The following is a 21,078-nucleotide window of genomic DNA, read 5'->3' on the forward strand; positions in this document are numbered from 1 at the left end:
TAAATCCTTAGCTGATTTAAAGATAGGCAAACGGATACATCTAGTTTCTAACAGGGAGACAGGTGCTAAGGTAAAAATATTCATTTCCTAAGGCTTCTTCCTCTGCAGCTCATCAGGATAGAATTTAAGAATAAAATTAGCAGCTGAAAAATAGACAGTGTGGGGCCCAGAGGCCGTTGGCTTCTTGTGTTCTACAGATGTTGGCTGCCAGCCTTGCTTCACCGGTACAGGGACAGCCACTCCCGCGGTCACCGCGCTTTGCCTGCCCAGGCGTCACCAGAGAGGTTGTGTGTGTGTGGAGCCGCGTGAGAGGCAGTTAGGAGACGCCCCTGCAGAGCCAGTAAATAAATTCAAGCTCTAATTCTCCCTGTGTGTGTCTCCGTCTGTCTCTCTGTCCATCTCTGTCTGTCTCTCTCGTCTCCTTCCACCGACCCCTCTCCTGATGCAAGCCATTCCAGATCATCAGGTCAATTGTACCCTATTCCTCTGGGGGGACTAAAATTGCCATAGGGCTCCGAGATAAACGGTGACCCTAACGTGCGTGCTTTGTCCATCTGGTTCATCAGTTTTTACAAAAGGAAATCATTTTATGGGGGCGCCTGTGTGGCTTAGTCAGTTAAGTGTCCGACTTCGGCTCAGGTCATGATCTTGCAGTTCGTAAGTTCAAGCCCCGCGCCGGGCTCTGTGCTGACAGCTCAGAGCCTGGATTCCTCTTCGGATTCTGTGTCTCCCTTTCTCCCTGTTCCTCCCCCACTCACACTCTGTCTCACTGTCTCTCTCTCAAAAATAAATAAAGAATAAAAAAAATTTAAGGAAATCATTTTATTTTTTTTTAATATAATTTGTTGTCAAATTGGTTTCCATACCGACACCAAGGAAATCATTTTAGATTCAGAAGTCAACATTTCGGGAGTCTGGCCCAGGTATTAGCGAATCACACATACCGTTTCCTGAGCATTTGCTTTCAAACTCATCAGGAAAGAGTCACATGGTAACTCCTCCTTGAAGACCACCTGCCTGTTGTGTCCTTACTCCCCTCCTCCCCTCCCCCTCCTCCCTTACGTTCTTCTCTTTCTTCCCTTCTTCTTCCTCCTCCTCCTCCTTCTCTTTTGTAGTTTTTAAACTAGTAACTTGGCAAAGGGCCTTTTACTAAAACCACATGCTCTGGGGTTCAGTTCACCCAAGCTGGTTGGTATGACATTGAATTTGCGTGGAGCCCTCTAAACAGAGACCCTGACGCAGGTGCTGTTCCGGGGACCCTTTTCTCTGTTGCTGGAGGGAACCCACTCAACCGAGCATTACCTTTCTGATCCAGCGTTCCTCTAGAAAAGTGCACCCAGAGTCAAACCCCAGCCTCTGCTATTACCTCTGGGCTCCAGCCACTTCCGTTGAAAGTTTCCCGCTTTGTTTAAATAGCTTCTGTAGGCGATGGCTCAGGTTAAGGCCTGGTGACACCGGTCATTGAGATACGATCAATAATTCTCCTGGTGGAAGCTCTTTCTAACCTGTTAAGTGTCCCGTTAACAGAGTGAGTGCCACACCCCTGGTTTGGGAGCTGGTACAGACCGGAGTTGTGCTGGGGACTGCCGGCATCTGCAGCGTCATTAAGACACCAGGCCTCTAGGAACCGGAGACCCCAGTGAGTGTCTGCTCAGCTCTCACCCCACTGGACTCAGATGAGGCACTCAGCCTCTGTGGGACCTGGTTTCCTCCCCTGAGAAGCTACCACCCCTTTGGCAAATGCTCTCTGAGCCCCTGCCACGCACGGGACGATTCGCAAGTCCTTGCAGGGAACACAGGTGTAGGGAAGCAAGGGTGAAACTCTGTCTTCCAAGATGCCAAGCATTAGATGTGAGAATGACAAAAGTGACCTCATTAACACGTCACGTTGACTGCATTCGTGAGAGTGCTCCGTAGGCGCCGAGGCAGGGCTGGGGAGTTGCGAGGCGCTGAGGGCACTCTGTGCCTCCCCGAGGAGTGCTATCTGTTCGTGGAGAGCAGGGGCGGCAGGGGACAGAGCAGGGGCACCTCAGAAACCCTGAAGGCCAAGCCAAGGCTGTGGAAAGGCACCCGGTCTTGGGAACCCTCTCCTGTTGTCTAGGTGGAGGCCGGCATGATCCACGGCACCGCACTAGGGAGTGGATGTGCCCAAGGATTACCAAATGTTGGAAGAAAGAAAGCCTGGAATGCACTGGCTGTGTCAGGTTTTCTTAGAAGAACATTCAGAAGTCCTTGGTGGGCTTACAAGACACCAGACAACGAATTCCAAATGTACACACACAGTTGTCAGGTTTGTCTTTCGAGAAGGGACGCCTAGATTTCTTGCGATTATCAGAAGAGTCTTGAATCACCAAGGCTTACAATGGCTGGATTTAATGATAGCATTAGTCCTTCACTCCCGCTCTTTGTAAAGTCAGCAATTCTACGCATTAGCTCTAAAGCCTAAGAGAGAAAGAATTCTTACTGACATTGTGTGCCTTCTACCCCGGGGCATTTATTTTCTTTCCTGATGGGAGTCTTTTGTATTTATGTATCTGCTTCTCTTAACCGTTTTTGAGTCAATCATATTCATATCCTTACATGCTCATGAAAAGTTAAGGCATTAACTAGGTTTTAGAATGTAAAAGAGTCTAGTTTTTATGTAAGCAGATTTTAAAGAAAACGAACAGCGTTAGTGTAATTAAAGAATTTAGCAGTCGAATTGGCTCTGCCTACACTACAGAATTGGTCGTATACGGAATAGGTATCAGTGGAAAGTGTGTGTCTTTCAACTTCCAGTTCAGAGCACAAACGGCTAAATCCAACAAAGTGACACTAGTTTTTGGCTAACGATTAGAGCTGCATTTCTTTTCGTTAGCCAGCCATCTGCTACTGGAAAGTAAGCATCACCAAGATGCCTGGTGACTGGTTTTTACCAAAAGGAACACCCTTTATCCTTCCCCAAGAAAACTCTCCACTAGCCGCTAAAACTTACGTGCACGTCTAGTGAAGGGAACAGTCAGGATTCCAAGGCACCTGCTGTTTAGAGCAGCAGCTTGGGGAAAGAAAGCACAATTTCCAGAAGAAAAGAACGATTTCTTAGAACTGTGCTTTAAAAGAGACATATGTCAGGGTGCCTGGGTGGCTCAGTCAGCTGAACATCTGACTTTGGCTCAGGTCATGATCTCATAGCCTGTGAGTTCGAGCCCCACGTTGGGCTCTGTGCTGACAGCTCAGAGCCTGGAGCCTGCTTCAGATTCTGTGTCTCCCTCTCTCTCTCTCTGCCCCTCCCCCGCTCACACTCTGTCTCTCTCTCTCTCCCAAAAATAAATAAACATTAAAAAATTAAATAATAAAATAAAATAAAATAAAATAAAATAAAATAAAATAAGACATACGTCTCAGGTGACGATGTACTTGTTGTCCAGACTAGGACTCTGCAGACTGGCCACGGGGACACCAGTAAAAATGAAATGGGCACGAGGGGTGTACGTGGGGTCTGTCCCCAGCCAACCAAACAACCTGCCACCGTACATATATGGGATAGAGTCAAAGTTTTATGTGAAGCAAACCAACCTCACAAATAAATATTAAATATTTCCAGTGATCTGCACAAACACATGTGCACAGAGTTTCTGTTTCTTTTTACCAAACTAATTTCACCAAGAAGAGGAATAACAATCACAGAAGAAGTGAGAGTCTCCCTTCTCAGTCTCAGAACAATCCAGGTGAAGGTGCCTGAAATCATGGCTCCATGCTCTTGACCAGAATGTGGCTGAGATGGGGGAGTGGGGGTCAGCTCTGCAGAGCCCCAGAGGTCATCACAAGACCTCAGGCACCCCAACCCACGTGGGAGTATTTTCACAATTTACCGCTTTCCAAGACAAGAGACTGAAAGTTTTCTCTTCTCTCCCAGAAGCTCCTGGAGAGAAGAGACTAGTTCTCAATGCCTTGATGCCATAGTGCCTTGCGCTACCCCAAATACACTGAACAGTTATCCCGGCTGAATTGTGGGAAATGGAGAAAGACAGAAACAAACCGAGCAGCTCGCCCTCAGACAGACAGCCTGCACAGTAAGGGCACATTACTGTAGGTGACCCAAGTCCCAGGGTTCAAATCCTCTCCTATCCAGGGCAGCGGGAAGTAGAGGCCTTTCAAAGGTGCTCTGTGATTATTTCTGTGACCCCAGGGATCTTCTGTCTTCCTTCTCCTTCCCCTCGACGTCTTCTCCCCACATATGTTACGTTACACCGAACAAGCTCCAAACACATCCCTGGGTGTGAAGAGACAGCTGACGTAGACCAAGTACGCAGAGAAAGGGCAGAGGCTTGTAGTGGTGGAGGAAGAAGGGTTACATTTGTGGGGTATGAGATTGTTCCTATCAAGAGCATAAACAAATGTAGAAACCAAACACACACAAAATAGAGCCAGGAAGTTTCAGTATAATGAAGACAGAGTAACGCATAAAGGGATCCAAAGGCAATGATCGTGGGGCAGGTGAAGGACCGTGGTGCAGGGCAAGGGCCAGCGCCTCATGTGTTCACAAGGGCTCTGACGGGAGACCAGGCGTCAGCACACTGGGGAGACGGCGGGGACATCTTCTCCAGCCCAGAGAGCAGAGAGCCTTGCGGGCCAGGGAGAGTGCGCGTGCTGTTTTCTGTGGGTCATACGGACGGGAGAAGGAGGTTTGGGCCGAGAGGGTCTGGTGCCCACGTTCTCCTGAAATCAGGTGCTTGAGATCACAGGAATCTTGAATTTACACTGCAGCCCACGAAAGTCAGGAGTTGCTAAATCAACAAATACTGATGTTATTACAAAGCTACGGGATTTAATAGAATGACAGAAATAAAAGACCAATGACGATGCCATCAAAATTTAATGTCATTCGTGGGGGAACCATAAATGCCTATCACTGAGTGAAAGAAGCTAATCTGAGGAGCTCCACGCAGAACCCCAGCTCTATGACCCTCTGGAAAAGGCACAACCACAGAGATGGCAAACAGATGAGTGGTTGCCAGGGCTGGGGGAGGGGATGAATGGCACAGCCCAGGGGTGTCCATATGACACCTGAATGGTGGACGCGTGTCCCCGTACATTTCTGCAAATCACAGAATGTACAAGACCAAGAGTGACCCCTAACATAAACCGCGGACTCGGATGTCAGTGACGTGCCCGTGCGGGTTCATCCCTGGTGACAAACGTACCGTCAGGTGGGGATGTTGACAGTGGGGGAGGCTGAGGTGTGTGGGAACAGGGGTGTGTGGGAGATCCATGCTGTGAACCTAAAACTGCTCTGAAAAAATGAGTTTTTACAAAACGTAATGTCCTACAGGCCCAGGAAGAGCTCCTCTCTGCCCCCCACCTTAACTTTGTGCAGGAGGTAGGGGACTGCATGTGTGCACGCATGAGCACAAGAAAAGGGGGACCAAAGTCCCCCGTTGTATTAGTGATCTTTCTTTCACTCAACATTTTCATTAACTACGTCTTCCGGTCTCAGCGGCCAAAGGGGTTGAGAGCATGATTAAGTTGGGCTGGTGGGAGTTCCGCGAAGGACGAGGTGCTCTCGGGGGCGGGAGAAGGGGGATAGGAGCTCTTTGTGCAGGAGGAAACTGATAAGACAGACTCGAGAACAGTGAGCACAGGGGCTGGACAGCCGTGTGCAAGCGACACTATCGCCCACACTCTCTCTAGCCTTGTGACAACCTCCCAACACCCACCTCACCCTGTACTATGGGGAAACTGAGGCAGAGATGGTCCGCAGTGGCCTGCCACCCCAAGCTGTAGACGGTAGACCAGCGGGCAGTGCTTGTGTTCATCGTCTCCCTTCCTCAGGCCTGTAACCTCAGGATGAAGACGCGTGTCCCGTCCACAGAGAATGCTAGGAATGTTCTTGCATTTTCTCAACCATCCGTAGTAGATAAACAGCAAAACTGCGCAGTAACCGATTGTAATTTGTTCTCCCGGCCAGTCTTCTGCCCCCGCCCCGTCACCAGCTGGGTCCCCACCAGACTCTGCTACTCAGCACTTGTGCCCCAAGTGACCATCGGCTTAGCCGATCGCACTGGCCACGTCGCACAGGGAACGCGTGTTCTGAGACAGCCGGCATTCACAGTGGAGTGAGCGTCCTCTGGCCTTCAGGCTACACTCTCTGCCGGTGACCCCTGCCTTGGGGACCCTCTGCTCCGAGCCATTTGCAGGAGCCGAACAAACACGGGGCCCACGACGCCCATTGGCTTTTCAGGAAGTGGTAACCGGGCCCGTGGCCAGGATCAGCTTGGCGAGCAAGCTTTTGCAGGATTCAGCAGCCGAAACCTGTTCCCTGTTGCAACCTCACTGACCAGCGTCTCCTCTCCCCAACACAACCACAGGCATCTCCATGCAGGGCCCCTGAGCCCCCGACGAAGAGGATGCTGGCCTCAAAAGCTGCATCCTTCTCGGCTGAATGTTGATATGATATTACTGCGCTTTCTTTCTTTTTTTTAACTACTTTATTGACGTGTGATTGACTTACAAAAAGTTGTACACATTAGACGCAGACAGCTCGATAGTTTGGGGACACATACACACCCACGAAGCCACCACCACCACCAAGGCCGTGGACGCGCCCAAGACCTCCCACAGCTCCTTCCTACCCTTTGCTGGTAATCGTGTCACTGTTTTGAGGTGACAGCGGGCAACATACGACCACCCCTCTCAGCAGTGGGGAGTGGGCGACACAACATCATTAGCTGCAGGCGCTGTGCCGTCTGGTGGATCTTCAGACCTTATTTACCTGGCGTCAGGGGTCAGGGTGTGAAAGCCCCCGGGGGACGCAGGCCGTGGAGATCTCGGACCTGGGCGAGCCCTCGGGACCTCACTTTACTTTGCCCCCGGCCTTGTCCAGACAACACCGTGTGTGGCAGGCACAAGACTTGTACTTTAGCGGGATGAGCCGGTCACGAGCGCGTGCCATCAGGAGGTGATGATGGTTATGAGGAAACATGAAGCAGGACCTGGGGCGTAGGCGGGCGGTCCGCATGGGTGCTCAGGAAGCCCTCCCGGGAAGCGGTGCCCCGCACCAGCCTGGGTTGCGGGTTTCCTGGCTCCTCCGGGTTGGCGGCGGGGCCTGGAAGGCCGCACAGCTGGGGAGCCAGGATGGAGTGAGGACGGAGACAGGGCCTCGGGGGCTCCCATGTGCACCTGCTCCCCGCCCCCCCCCCGCCACATCAGTGTCTCATCTGCTCCCAGAAGTACACTTATGGCTTCCAGTTCATTATTAGCCCCCATTTTTGTTAAGAAGGACAACTGAGCACAAGCTGTCTCAAGATACATGTGTTTTTAATGGGGAAACTATGAGGTTATTGTAGACACAAGACGAAGACAGACCCCTGACGTGTTGCTGGAGTTTGGAAGGACCCCATAGGAGCACGGGTGAGAGCTCCAGGCGCCGCGGGGACCAGGAGAGACTGAGCTCCAGCTCGGACCCCACCTGCTTGGCTGGCGCAGGAGAGCCACGTGCTTGGGACAGCCGGGGGCATGGTTTTCCAGGGACACCGGGGTCGGGAGGGGCCGGGTGAGTAGATGGGGTGGGGGCGGAGCCCTGGGGGGGCGCCCGGAGCCAGAAGGACCTCAGTCTGCAGGGGAATGGCAGCAGGTCACAGCCTGTATTGGGGGAGGATGCTGGTCCATGGGTGACAAGGCAGAGGTTCTGGGCTTGGGTTTTGAATGAAAATTTCATCTCGTGCAGCCTAGGGAAGAGAGTATTGGAAGCTCTTTCAGGGTCCCGACGAAAGAACAAACCCACTCTGAGCATTTCAACACAGGGGGCTGAAGGCAGGGACTTGATCGTACAGGTGGGGGAGAGGCCGGGAGCCGCAAGGAAGCAGCCAGGAAGGAGGCCGCTGGCCAGGGCTGGGGGCACGGAGGGGGGCAGGCAGGGTTCCAGAACCTGGGACCCCAGGCAGAGACGGAGCCGGGTCTGTTCCCACAGACCAGAGAGACAGAGGAAGGGAGACAGAGCCGCAGGCGCTGTGGGGCTCCGGGAGCCACCCAGACCTGCCTCCCTGGACAGCAGAGCCCCTGCCCCACACGCGACGGGTCCCAGCCTCCGCACATCGTTTGTACACTTGCCAAGGCTCCAGGGACCCTCTGCGAGCAAGGACCTCATTTACACACAAGCGGCCCTGTGTTGGGAGGGCGGACAGCACAGGTTCCGAAGCACACGCGTGTGCATCTGGGAGCCTGGCACTCCCGTGACCATCTCTGTGCTCCGAGGAAGAAAAGTCTGCATTTCTCTGCCACACTCCAAAAGCCGTCTTTATTCTGAACTACTCGAGTCGTGCTCTCAAAGGCGTGTATTTTTAGGCCTCTGGGCAGAAAGGGCCGTAGGTTCCTCTAGGAATAGCCTGTTTGAAATCAAACAGAAGAAGCCGGGATGTTTCTGAATAATGCAGACGCCTTGTGTGGGTCTCTTGCGCCTATTAGACATCACTTCCCTTTGATTTCCGTTTTCAGAGGTGGGAACGGACGCTTTCTCCAAGACCGGCTGGGGTCGCCTCTCTGATGAAAGGTGTTCCTCCCGCGTCCCAGAGTCCTCTTTCCTGTGATCAGGCCCACGCTCGCGTGCGGGCGCTTGTTCCTCTTGCTGCTGAACCCTCAGAACCCAGTGTTTGCATAATTGATTGCCAGCGCTCAGAAGCCGCCGGAGCGCCAGGGAAGTTTGAACCACATCCAAAACGCGTACGCCATGTAGCTGGGGAAAATGCAGCAATTAAAAGCAGCTAAAACTAAGCAATTTATGACTTACAGATGTCAATTTATGACAGAAATCACTGCATATATTGTACCAGCAAAGTGACATTTATTTGGTAATTAATGATTAAAACAGTAATTTCCCCGCGGTTAGCGGCCACCTGGTGTCTGGTGCTGGTTAGTGAACGTGCCCTCGCCAGGGCCAGAGGCCCGTGCTTCCTTTCTGACACTGGGGGAGGGTCTCAAACCCAGAACTCTGTGCACCAGCCCTCGCTGTCCTTATCGTTGCCCGGGATGTTCCAGAACACCCCGGCTTACGTGCAGTTTCTGCCTCGAAGGCCCTGACAGATATTCGCCGAACGAGTGAATAAATGAATGAATGAATGATTGGATTCCACGGTCCACAGAAAAGCAAAACAAGCAGAAAACGCAGGCCGATGAAAGCACCTGCCATTTCCCCGGAGACAGATGTCCAGCTGGACCAGAGTCGGTCTGGGTCTTTCTCCCTCCTTCTCTTTGTCTTCTTCAAAAGCTAGTGACTGATGTAGGAAGGATGTCTGCGACCCTTACCTGTGGGACCGCTAGCTGACCGCCAAGCAGGCGGACCCCAGCCCCCCGCACCCCCTCTGGAGTACCCGTACTGGGGCGTCTGTGTGGGGTGAATGCGGCAGCCCAGCGGATTCTGCTCTCCACTTCTCCACCCACTCGCGGCAGGGTGTCCAGAGCAGGCGGCCTGGTGCCTCCACCTCCCTTTCCCACCAGTGGGGGGGCCCCGGGCTGGGGAGAGGACAGGGGAACGCCGTGGGGGGCCGGGCCGAAGTTCCCTTTCAGTCAGCATGGGTGGGCTTGTGGTGTAGTCCCTCCCCAGCAGGGTGGTCCCTGTCACAGGTCCTGGGGATGAAGGACCCTCACGAGTACAGGAGGAGGCCCCCAGACCCTTAGCCCAGCCTCACCTCACTCACATCCAGGGCCCTTGCGGTGCAGGGGCCGGGCCATGCCGTGTCTTCTCCTGCTGTGCACTCCAAGACTTTCTGTGCCCCGTCCCACAGTGCCAGCTCACAGCCTGTCCATGCCTTGTTCCCTGGAACAGCCAGTATCCTGTCCCCAGACTCGGGCCCAGCCCCGACCACGGGGCCAAAGAAGCATCTGGAAGAACAGACGCCCAGGGTCCTTTATTTCCTCTGCCTGGCCATCGGAAGAAAGACTCCTTGCTTTAGAAACAGTAGTAAAAGTTTAACTCATGCCAGAACCTGTGCCTCGTGGGAACTGGAGACACTGGGGCGTGACTTCCAGGGACTTCCAAGCAGCCAGGAGCTCCTGAGATCCGGAGAGGCCTGCAGAGCCTGGTGGGGGTGGGAGGGCGGGATCGGGGCTGTGTCCCTCGCTTCCTTAGTTGACTCCGACCATCAGCATGTTTGCTTCAGCAACAAGCAGGGAGGAATTATTCTGGGTGCTTTAATTTTGTCAGTAGCCCCCTTGGCCTTTTTAAAGTCTGTTTCCAATGAGAAAAGGTATCGGTACACACACGGCTGTGTGGACTTCACCGGAAAAGCACGGCCAAGGAAAACAGGCGCCGACGACTCTAGGAAGGAAGGAGGCACCGGTGAATGGAAACTGTCCTCGCTTGAGAAATGCACAGAAAAGTCCATTCATTTTGCTCTTTCTTGCCGTTGGACACTTTCAAAGCCTAGGCAGCTTGCTTCCTGTAAGTGCCAGATCTCTGAGGCTGACGTGCATGAAGCTGATGGTGTGTGAATACGGGCACTTTTCAGTTTGCTTCCAGAATGTTCCGCCCATCCTTTGACTTGCAAAGAGGCTGTACCGCGGCTGGCTGGAGAGAAGGAGGCTGGTCATCTGTGAGCAGGAGGGCTGGGCTTGGACCTCTGAGATCCCTCTCGCTTCTCTGGGGTTGAAAAGACCCCTTACTTCACACGGTGACGTGTAACTTGCCCCCAGGCCCCAGGGCAAACAGGGCACCGTCTTCTGCACAGAGGCAGGAATGTGTCCCGAAAAGGAAGCAGAGAAGCACTCCGCTTACTTGATCAATAAGAGGAAGATGATGCTGTCCAGAAACCCACACCTTCCCTCTTGGCTTTCCCAAAAGCATTTAGTGAAAGAAAGCTGATTACCGGGGCACAGAGAAAGGGGCCACGGAGAAAGGAAACGCGTAAAGCACATGAATTTCAGAGCCGTCTTCCCCTGTTGAGCCTCCTGCCTCCACCCCAGGGATCACAGAGAATTAGCCGGGTCAGAAGGATTCAGCCCTGGACCTTGCCCTGGGTCACCTGCTTTTCCTTTCTCAAAGCAAATGGAGCATGTGGGGGTGGGGTGCGTTCGTCTGCTCTGGCTGCGTAACAAGCACCCAGCCTGGGGGTTAAACAACAACCACGTCTACTGTCCCACGTGCTGGGGGCTGGGAGTCTGGGATCCGGGCGTGGGCTGGGCCGGCTTCTCTGGAGGCCTCTCTCCTGAGCGTGTAGATGCCGTCCCTCCCTGTGTCCTCATGTGGTCGTCCCTCTGTGCATGGCTGTGTCCTGATCTCTTCTTCTTGTGAGGACACCAGTCAGATTGGATTAGGGCCACCCAGTGACCTCTTTCTATCTTAATCTCCTCTTTAAAGACCCTATCTCTGAATACAACCAAATTCTGAGGTCCTGGGGAGTGAGGAGTCTATCACATGAATTCGGGGGACATGATCCAGCCGTAACAGCCTATTTTTACTTTATATTTTATTTTATTTTTTTTTATTTTTTTTTTTTTTACTTTATTAAAATACTGAGTTTATTTCACATGTATATTTTTGTCTCCCCACCATTTCCATTTGTCTGACCACCACTACTACTATGTCCTATCATAACATTCCATACATACTTAAAACCAAGCAAAGGGTGGAGCTCCATCTTTAAAAACTAAACAGGCATTTTGGACAACACATTCTTGGCAATGGAACCTGGACAACATTTATCAGACACGGTAGGGAAAGTTCTCACTCTGCATTATAAAAAGGACAGCCAGATATCAACTGTTACAGAAATGAAATAAGACGGAAAATTTTAACAAACTGTTTAAACTATTTTCTTAAAGAGACTTCCTCCACTGCCAGAGATCTTGAATAGCCTCTTGGTCAGTCATCCGGAAGCAATTCTTCACATAATTGATGAACTTGGCTTCCACTTTGGGAAGAGAACCACCTTTTTCTATACTTGCTTGCATTTTTGCTTTAATGTCTTCTACAGAACTAGGTCCTTTCGGTGTTTTGGGAGTCTTTTCCTGTTTTTTGAAAGATTCTTGACCTTTTGATCTTGGTGTTGATGGTTTTGAGTCTTTTCCATTCTGGTTAGATTTTTGTGCATTTTTGGCTGGAGTATCTCGTATAGATTTTTTTACTGGAGCCTTTTCTTCAGCTTCCTCATCATCAAAATCATCATCATCATCATCTTCATCATCATCGTCATCATCGTCATCTTCATCATCATCTTCATCGGCAGCAAGTTTTACTTTTTTCTGTGGAACCTTGCTACCACTTCCAGGGGCAGAACGCTTTCCAGATATACTAAGGAGTTTCACATCCTCTTCCTCTTCATCTTCTGACTCTGCATCTTCCTCCACAGCTACTAAGTGCTGTCCACTAATATGCACAGGCCCTGAACCGCATTTCAACCGTAAGACCACAGGTGGTGTTATTTCAAAGCCCCCAAGGGAAACCGTTGGCTGTACAGACATTTTCAAAGTTGCCAGTGTGACTTTAATTGGACTGCCTTCATAATTCATTGCCTCTGCTTCAACAATGTGCAATTCATCCTTTGCACCAGCTCCTAAACTGACCGTTCTTAAAGATAACTGGTGCTCGTTTTCATCATTATCCACTTTAAAGTGATAATCTTTGTCAGCCTTTAGTTCACAACCGAAAAGATAGTTCTGGGGCCTCAGGGGGCTCATGTCCATGTCCATCGAATCTTCCATGAGGTGGTGGCACGCACTTAGGTGGGAGAGAAGGCGGACGGAGAGAAACGACTACTGTTCCACAGAACAGCCGCGCAGGACGGAATCACACCAGGGCTACTTTATATTTTAAAAATGCAGTACGTTGAAGCCTCCGGGTTCTGTGCTGGTTCCTCTGGCCGTGGCCCAGACATCTCTCCGTCCCCGACTTGGAAAGAATGCGTGACTCTGGGTTAGAAGGCTATGGTTGGAGTCCTAGATCTGCCCTCTCTTAGCCACATTCATTCTTGCCAAATGGTTGGCCCTCGGGGTCTCCATTTGCCCTTCCAGAACTCAGGCACCTCTGAAACGCTCTGCCACAACCCAACCAGCTCCAAGCAGGCTGCGACCAACACCCGGTAAGACCGTGGTTCTGCAGCCACACAGGGTCTCCCTGAGTGCGCTCCCGTGCAAACCCGTGTGACAGTCACAGGCTGAGGGGACAGGGAGGCCTAGCCCTTCAGAGCCCCCGAACATGTGGTACATGTGCCCATTTGAGCTAGCTGGCTTAATTGCCGGGACACTGATGCCCCCTTTATTCATGAAGTCATTAGCTGCAAAAACTTTGCGCGGCATTTTCTTGGTTTTCAAAGAGCAGTGAGCGGTGCCACAGATGTTTCCAGAGCCAGCAAAAAAATCAGCACAATTGCACTGAAACTCTTGAAAGAATGAGCTTTCTCACACAATAGCAGCCACTCTCCGTCTTCGGGCCAAAGGTGCGGTAAGGAAGGCATTTTCCGCGGTGTCGCAAGTTTAGCCGGTGGGGGGGATTCAGGGAGAACAGAACGAGAAAGAGAGGTGCTTGGAAATTTGATCAAAGGTAAGAGGAGAAAACAAACCCAATGCAGTTATGTGTTTGCTGAGCACCAAGAAAGGGCTCCCTGGCCAGCTGAGCTGGGAGCGTGGGGTGACACTTGGAGAGAGACAAGCACCCCGGCCCTGCTGGCGGTGGGGTGGGGGGGGGCAGGGGGGTTAGTTCCTTGTGTGTTTGCCTCTGAGTCCTTTCCGGCCTCTTGTAACAGGTGCTTTGCTTTCTTGGGAGGAGATGCTGTCCATCGAGGGCTCCTGGTTCCAAGGAAAGTGTGAGCACTGTGGGTGCAGGGAGAGCAGCTATCCCCAGGCGCCTTCTGCCCAGCTGGCCACAGGGGGGCGGGAGGACGGCAGGGGCTCCTGGTCCCACTGCACTTGCTGGGACAGACCCACCAGGCAGGAGACGGGAGGCGCCCAGAGTGCCCCACGCTTCTCCCCACCTACCGTAACCCCTGCTCGCCCTCACGCCTACGAAGAGCTAGAATGTTCTGAGACCGCAGGGAAGGTGGAGGGCCCGGAGCTCCGTCGTGCTGACTCTGTCGCCAGAAGTGGTTACAGACAGCAGAGCACATTCCACTGTGGTTTTTAAGTGTTTTTCTTGTCTGAGTGTAACCACATGTGGCCACAGGCTTTCAGGAGGCCAGGGCGCAGCTCTCGAGCTGCCTTTCTCCAGAATCACGCCGGGTCTAGGAACAGAGTCTGGGCTCCCACCCCGCATCTCGTGGGCCCCCCGGCGGCCAGCCGCTGGAACACAGGCAGGGCCTGGTCCTCCCACCAGAGCTCACACCAGTAAGTGGCTCCTCTCTGCCCGCCTGCCCTTTCTTGGAGGACAGACTGTCAGCGTGTGTCTTTCCTGGGCACAAGCAGGGCCAACCGATGTGACCCAGGTCGCCGCTCCTCCTCCTGGCTTCCCGTTGTCCCTCCCCACAGGTCCTCCTACAATTATCAGACCGCGGAGCAGGCCCAGCGTCTCCTCTGGGAGCTGCCTCAGGCCCCCGCACCCTGCTGGCAGCAGTGGGGGCCCCAGTGCGAGAGCTACGCCCAGGGGGTTCCCAGGGCCTCAGCATCCAGGGCCCCCCCCGCCCCCCCCAGTGCTCGGCTCGGCGGCTGTGCACCTGCCCTCAGACCCCAGCCCCAGAGCCCTGGCGTCCGCACCGACTCTCGTGGCCTGACGGCAAGGCCCGAGGCCTCCGCACACAGACACGCTTCTCAGGAGCAGCGTTCCGGGGCGGTCGTGGCACGAAGGTGCTGGGTGCCCAGGTCTCCGCGGGGGCAAACTGGGTCCGTGGAGCAGGAACTGACCCTAGCCCCAGTGCAGGCACTCCTGGGCCCCTGACTCTCTCTGAGCCTGCCTCCCCACCACCCCCACCACAGGAGACGCTCCAGGGCTCTGTGCCCCTAACGTGATGCCCACCGGGCGGGCTCACCGGTTCCCAAACGCAGGGGCGACTGCCAGCAGGTACGACGCTCTCTCCTTGTAAGGCCACTGTGCCTTCGGGCGCACAGCGTCACGGTGATGAATATCAAGGGCTTATCCGGCTTTGTGGGAGTCATTTGTCAGGACCCTCTCCATCGGAATGGTTATCAGCAGGTCGGTAATGGGTTCTGGACCCTTTTGACCTCCGCAGCATTGTTTCCACCCTGAAACCATTACCGCTCTCTGGCCGTAAGGCGCCTTTCTGAGGAGATTTTAGCATCCGCCTTAATGGGCAGAGAGGGGCCCATAAGGGGTCACCCCCTGCCTTAGCCACGAGGCTCGAGGGCAGGGGCACGCGTCCCCGGGGGCCTGGCTGGGCTCGCCCGCAGGCACTCTGCCAGAGAGCAGGACAGACAGACACACGGTTGTCATGGTGTCACCCACAGGTGGCAGTCTCAGAGCCGCAGGGAAAGGGCCCCCACGCCCCGTGCCTCCCTCCACCGGGCTTAGGCTGCAGAAGGAACCAGAGGCTTTGGGGGGAGAAGGGGCCCCGGGCTTCGGGGTTTGGTGCCGGTCAAGGCTCCGCCCGTAACAGGTGGCAGGTCAGGGATGTATGAATCTGCACCCATGAGGCCTTCCAGGGGCCAGTCCTCGGGGACGCCATGGGGACGCCTTTGGGGCGCAGGCCTGGGGTAACTCGAGCTTTGTTGCTGTCGCTGTACAGGCAGCGTGGCCAGCTTTAGCGCCTCCAGCACACCTGGCACATCTCCACCCCTCCCTGGGCTACAGGGCATCCTCGTCCTCGTCCTCGTCCTCGTCCTCAGGGGGAGCAGACCCCTTCCTGGCCAACAGCACTGCCCTCACCAGGTGGGAGGGGTGGAGGGGTGGGGGGAGGGAGAAGAGGCAGGGGGGAGGGGAAGGTCGGGTCACAGCACCAGGCGCACCCTTCACACTCGGACTCGTGGAAATTCCCAGTGCACCCGGAATTCCTTTCTGCCACCTGGCAAAGCCTGTGGTCTACCTCACGGGGGCTGACGACATCCCCCGAATCCACTTGATTCCAATCATTTCGAAATATCTCTCCGCATGCCAAGCAGAAAATGGGGGTGGGCCGCACGGCACCGCCACGGCCACGCGCGGTGGCCACTGGGTCGGGTGGCACACGTTGCGTCCTCGTGGGGGACCAGACGCCAGAGACGCAGACATGGCTTGGAAGGAACGTGGCCAGGAGGCCGTGGGGCAGACGAGGGCTGACTGTCCAGTGCCTGCTGCGGGGGGGCATCTGAGCTGACCCATCAGGTGCCCTGCACTTCCTGCAGACGATGGGATGGCTCTTGTGCGTGTGTGTGCACGTGCGTGTGCACTTTGGAGAGGCTCCCCCGTGTCCGAGTTCGTGCACAGATACAAGAGAGACCCGGCGTGTCTCACGGTGCACGGAGCCCACCTGTGTCGCCCCGCCCTGACCAGGCACCCATCACCATGGACACAGACGTGCAGGCACACGTATCCCGAGATCCGACGTCGCCCTCCCCACGTGCTGCCACCGACTCTGTCCCGCCAGCCCCGCCCTGTGGACCTCCGTCCTTCCCGCCCCACAGGCTCCGGGTGGGCCCAGTGGAGCTGGAAGGGGACCGTCCCTGCGGCCAAGCGGCCGTCCTCCCCACCCAGGCTCCCCATGTCCGGTTGGTGGTGTTGAAGGCTGATCGCTGGGGGGCAGTTCCCCACACGCCGCTCCCAAGAACCCTGGGCCCGCCCTGCGTGTCCACTGGAGATGCCTCGCATGCCCTGCACCATCCCGCATCGCCCCAGAGGGCTTTGTGCTGCTGGCCGCTGGGCCCCAGTGCTGCAGAGGTCAGTGGTCACCCTCAGGCCGAGCACACCCACCTTACACACTCTCTCTGGCCTCTGATGCCAAGGGCCCCGGCTAGGACGGCGGGCTCTCCCCGGGCCCTGGAGGGACGGCCCTGCTCTCCAAGGGAAACCTCCCTGCCTAGCGCCCAGCACCTGGGGTCCTCACCCACACGTTCTCCCCTCAACCACGGGTCTGTCTTTCGGGAAGAACTAGCCGTGGGCGCCTCAGAAACACCGCCACGCCCCGTTCTGCGGGAGATACGTCCTCCAAGACAAACCCTACGGGTCTAGTACTTCCTGCCGGTTGCACGTTTAAGTCACCCTGAGCCCCGTCTTCGCAAAGGATAATGAACACGGGCCCCCCCCTTATGCAGGAGAACATGGGCACAAACATTCCCATCACATCATTTGTCAGGGGTACTTTCTATTCCAAAAGCTCCCTTCATCCGTGGAAGAATAAAGTTGGGGACAATTTATCTTCCTTGTGATGCTTGCGTTCCGCTCCCGTGTGAGCTCTGCTCATCTGCACAGGGCTTGCGGGAGCCACGCGTGCACAAGTCAGCAGTAGCCGGCCTCGTCCGTGTGCTGCCGTGATGTCTAAATTGTCCTTCAATTAGTCTGAGAGCTTGTGAGGGCTTTAATTGATCTCTTTCTAGATACAATGAACCATCAAAAATGGAACGTTAAATACAGGGTTTTTTGTCTGCGTGTGCTATTAACAGGAGGGGGGAGCTATTTCCAAATGTGCTCCCAGCACATTGATTACAAGAGGGCCCTGCTGGGCTCTGCAGACCCTCTTCCAGGACATCCTGCCCAGACGATACTCTTCCCGAGCCTGAAGGACCTGATGGGCAGGTCTCCTAAATGGGGACCAAACAGAAGAGCAGACAGACCCCAGGTTTCAGCCTCCTGGGGCCCTGACCCCCACTCTTCTGGCCGAGGATGCCATCGCCCTACAGGACGGGAACACGGAGATGATAAGGGTCCACACCCCACGCGTGTCCGTGCATGGCCCCCTGCCCTGCGGGGCACGCGGCCTCGTCACCACAGCTGCCACTGGCCAGCAGCCGCGTTCCAGGCTAAAACCATGACGTGGGTGACCGTCTGCCCACACAGGGGGCTGTGGTGGCAGATGTAACCCCGTCCGCATTGGGGACCTTTCTTCTGAGGCGCGTCCAGCGGGAATATTTCGTAAGGCAGTCAGTCCGCCAGGCAGGTGCAGCGGCTGTTAGTCAGAGCTTCCTAGTGGCGTAAACTGACTCTGTGCACAGTCTATTTCTGACCACGCGGGCTCCTGAGGACTTGTCTTTGTTTCCTAGATTACTGGTGGACACGCCCTTCCCAAATCAGAGCCACAGACCTCCCTTTAGGGGCCTGAAAACACCCTCCAGGCAGCTGGAGGGATTGAACATACCGTCCTGTTTTCTTCTCCTGTTGTTGTTGAGAACGGGTCTTGATTTGGTTCTCAGCTTTAAAAAAAAAAAAAAAAAAAAATCCAGAGCTGCCACTGTTGAGATAAAATCCAAACTGTCTGCTACACCTCTAATTACCAGCCTGCCTTCTGGGTAAAACGGTACTATTCAATTATTGGTTTTTGTTCAATTGTCAGCTACCAGAAAAAAAAAAAATTATCGCTGCTTTCAAACCAGCTAAAAGAACAGAAATTCTGCAAATTGCTTTCTCAGCACAGCTCCTTCAGACCTAATACCTCTCCGCAGAGTCAGAAATGGCACAATGCAATGTTGCGTGCGAATCGTATTTAATGCGGCTGTTAAAGTGATTCGGTTTATGTTATGTAATTTCATTGAAATGATCCCTTTGTCCCCACTTTACAGGTGGCTCATTTGGACACTTCCCACTTACCACCTAAAATATTCGTTTGATCCAATCCCGGTAAATAAAGCAACGTTGTCAGACAGGGATGCGTCGCTCCGCGTGTCCTCGTGTAGAGCGGCCACGTCGGGGCTCCGTGGAACCGAGGCCTCCCCACATCCGGCTTGCTCTTCACGGCGGGGTGTCCCGTCCTGGGAGGTAAAGAGATGTGTCCGCATAGCCACCGCTGTCGGGAGGCCAGCCCACAGCCTGCCTGGCTCTGCTCCTGGAGCCAGAGGGTCCCCCCCCCCCCCGGGCCAGACCAGCCCGGGGCCACGTGGCCAGTGAGCAGTCCGGGCACCGGAGACGCAGCCCGTGTCAGGTTTCCAGCGGCATCCGTGTCTCAGTGCTGAACAAAATTGACTTGAAAGATGGGCTTGGGAAGTCACTCGAGTCACTTGTGAGGTCTCTGTCATGGGGCCTCCCCCGCCATGTCATAGCAGTTCAGGCTCTTGCAGGACGCCGTGTCTTCACGTCCAGACCAGCACCTCCAGACAGAGGGGGAAGCCGTGTCCACAAACCACGGAGTCCAGCCCCGCCCGCCCTGACTCACTTCCTGTTTCTCTGTCGGGGCTGCAAACCATCAAATGCACTGCCAGCCAATTATGCCTTCTGGACGTGACTGTGGCCATGACCATGGCCATGACCATGACCACGTCCTCGACCGTGGCCTTGACCCTGGCCATAAGGGTGGCCGTGACCCTGGCCGTAATGGTGGCCATGACCGTGGCCATGGGTGGGAAAGAGAAAGGTGACCCCGGGGGTCTGCAGGACAACACCGATGGGGACCTGCAAACAATAAACGCTTGTTCCTCATGGCTCTGGAGGCTGGGCGCCCCAAGTCTGGGCACTGGCCGATCAGAGGGCCCTGCTGTCTCTGGTTACACAGGCCCCACCTCCAAGTACACTGGGGATGGGACCTTCCACAAGAGTCTGGGGGGACACAGTTCAGCTGGTAGCACATAGTTTTGAGCCATCTTGTGTTCTGGGCCCAGTACAGTGGCCTCTCCATCTTTCTACTCTTGGAGGCCGGGATTCTGAGTTATCTGTGAAACCCTGGGAATGAGCTGACAGCCGTCCCCTCAGAGGAAGAGGCCAGAGAGTATAGAGTGAGGTCTAGGTTCGCCACAGACCTGCCCAAGCCCTGTGGCTCCAGTCCACACCATCCTCCCACCGTGGCGGGTCAGGCTGGGCACCTACTGAGGGAAGGGACGGGGATCAGAGACAAGGAGGCTCTGGAGGCGGGCGCTCGACTGTCCAGCGGAGCAACCACACCTCCCAAGGAGGCGGCCGAGAAGCAGGCCTGGGACATGCCAGGGCCCTGAGTAAGGGTGCGGTGCGAGCCTGAGTGATGCTGACAGGCTCCCTTCAAAGGGACAGCAGGTGTCATGATGATGAAACACGCCTCTCTGTCACCTTCCGCACAGAACGAATGGATGGCCCGGAACCTCGCCGTCCGCGACACTGCTGTCTGGGCAGAGATGCAGGAGTTGGGTTTGATGTTATAAATCACCATAATTTGTTACAATTTCCAAAGACAAATATGACAGGGTGGGATTACTCTGCAGCACAGGGGCAGTCATTTGCAGAAGCCGTAAAGTGCGGGTATAAATCTAAGGATGAGATATATTTAATCTGAGGAAGCAGAGCCCGGCGTGGGCTCGGCCTGTTGTGAGCGCGGGGACGTGGACACCGTGGACGGAAGAGCTGCCTGGCACTCACTTCATCGGCTCCTCTGGGACAAGGCTCCGACCTGGACTCTCCACATCCACTCAGACCCTGAGAGTCTGGCTCCTTGGATTCCCAGGGCTGCACAGACACACGATGCCTGGTGGCTCTGTGGCCACGGCCCGTGGGGGGAGGAAGAAGGTGAGTGGCCAGTGTTCGGGAATCCTGCCCGGCTTGTCCTCCGTGGTCGGCGGAGACATGGTTCTCCTGTGCTCACGTGTCACCTGTCACCTTCAGGCTCCGGCTCCCTCGCTTCCCCATCAGTGGCAGGGCTGAGGACACGGGTACTAATTCTTGGAGATAGATGGAGACCAGCGGTCCAAAGAGAGAGCTGCGGTGGGCACAGTCGAGTCTATGAACTACCACGGGGCTCATCCACCCGCGGAGATGGTTTCAGAGGCACCAAGGACCGAAGCAATAATGGGATAAAGCAGGGGTGGTCGGCTCCTCCTAGAAACTCTGACACCCTGATGTTCTGACCCGCAGTGTCAGAGTCAGGGGTCCCTGTGGCTCCTGGCAGCCTGGCCCTCCCACACGAGCCATCCTCGCTCCCGTCAAACGGGCCCAGGAAGAACAGACGTGTAAGAACTCACTCCTGCCATCTCTCAAAACACAGGTGAGGTTATCAAAAACCGGAGAAAGCAATTGCAAGCCCCGGTTCCCCAAACCAGCGGGAGTCTGCAACACAGAGAGAAGCAGCTGTGAAGACA

At 54.7% G+C, this 21,078-nt stretch overlaps 2 protein-coding genes across 2 annotated transcripts in view; one reads left to right on the forward strand and one right to left on the reverse strand.

Annotated features, from left to right (window-relative positions):
* The window catches only part of ADARB2 (adenosine deaminase RNA specific B2 (inactive)), a 416,009-nt gene that overhangs the window by 145,915 nt on the left and 249,016 nt on the right, over positions 1-21,078 (forward strand). The window lies entirely within an intron of this gene.
* On the reverse strand, positions 11,473-12,763 carry LOC112856902 (nucleophosmin). Its single transcript, XM_086715060.1, has one exon. It carries the CDS (start codon positions 12,670-12,672, stop codon positions 11,788-11,790), a length of 885 nt encoding a protein of 294 aa, XP_086571186.1. The 5' UTR covers positions 12,673-12,763; the 3' UTR covers positions 11,473-11,787.

The sequence above is a fragment of the Puma concolor genome, chromosome B4 (assembly GCF_028749965.1).
Source record: "Puma concolor isolate L17-30 chromosome B4, mPumCon1.1.hap2, whole genome shotgun sequence".
Lineage (NCBI taxonomy): Eukaryota > Metazoa > Chordata > Mammalia > Carnivora > Felidae > Puma > Puma concolor.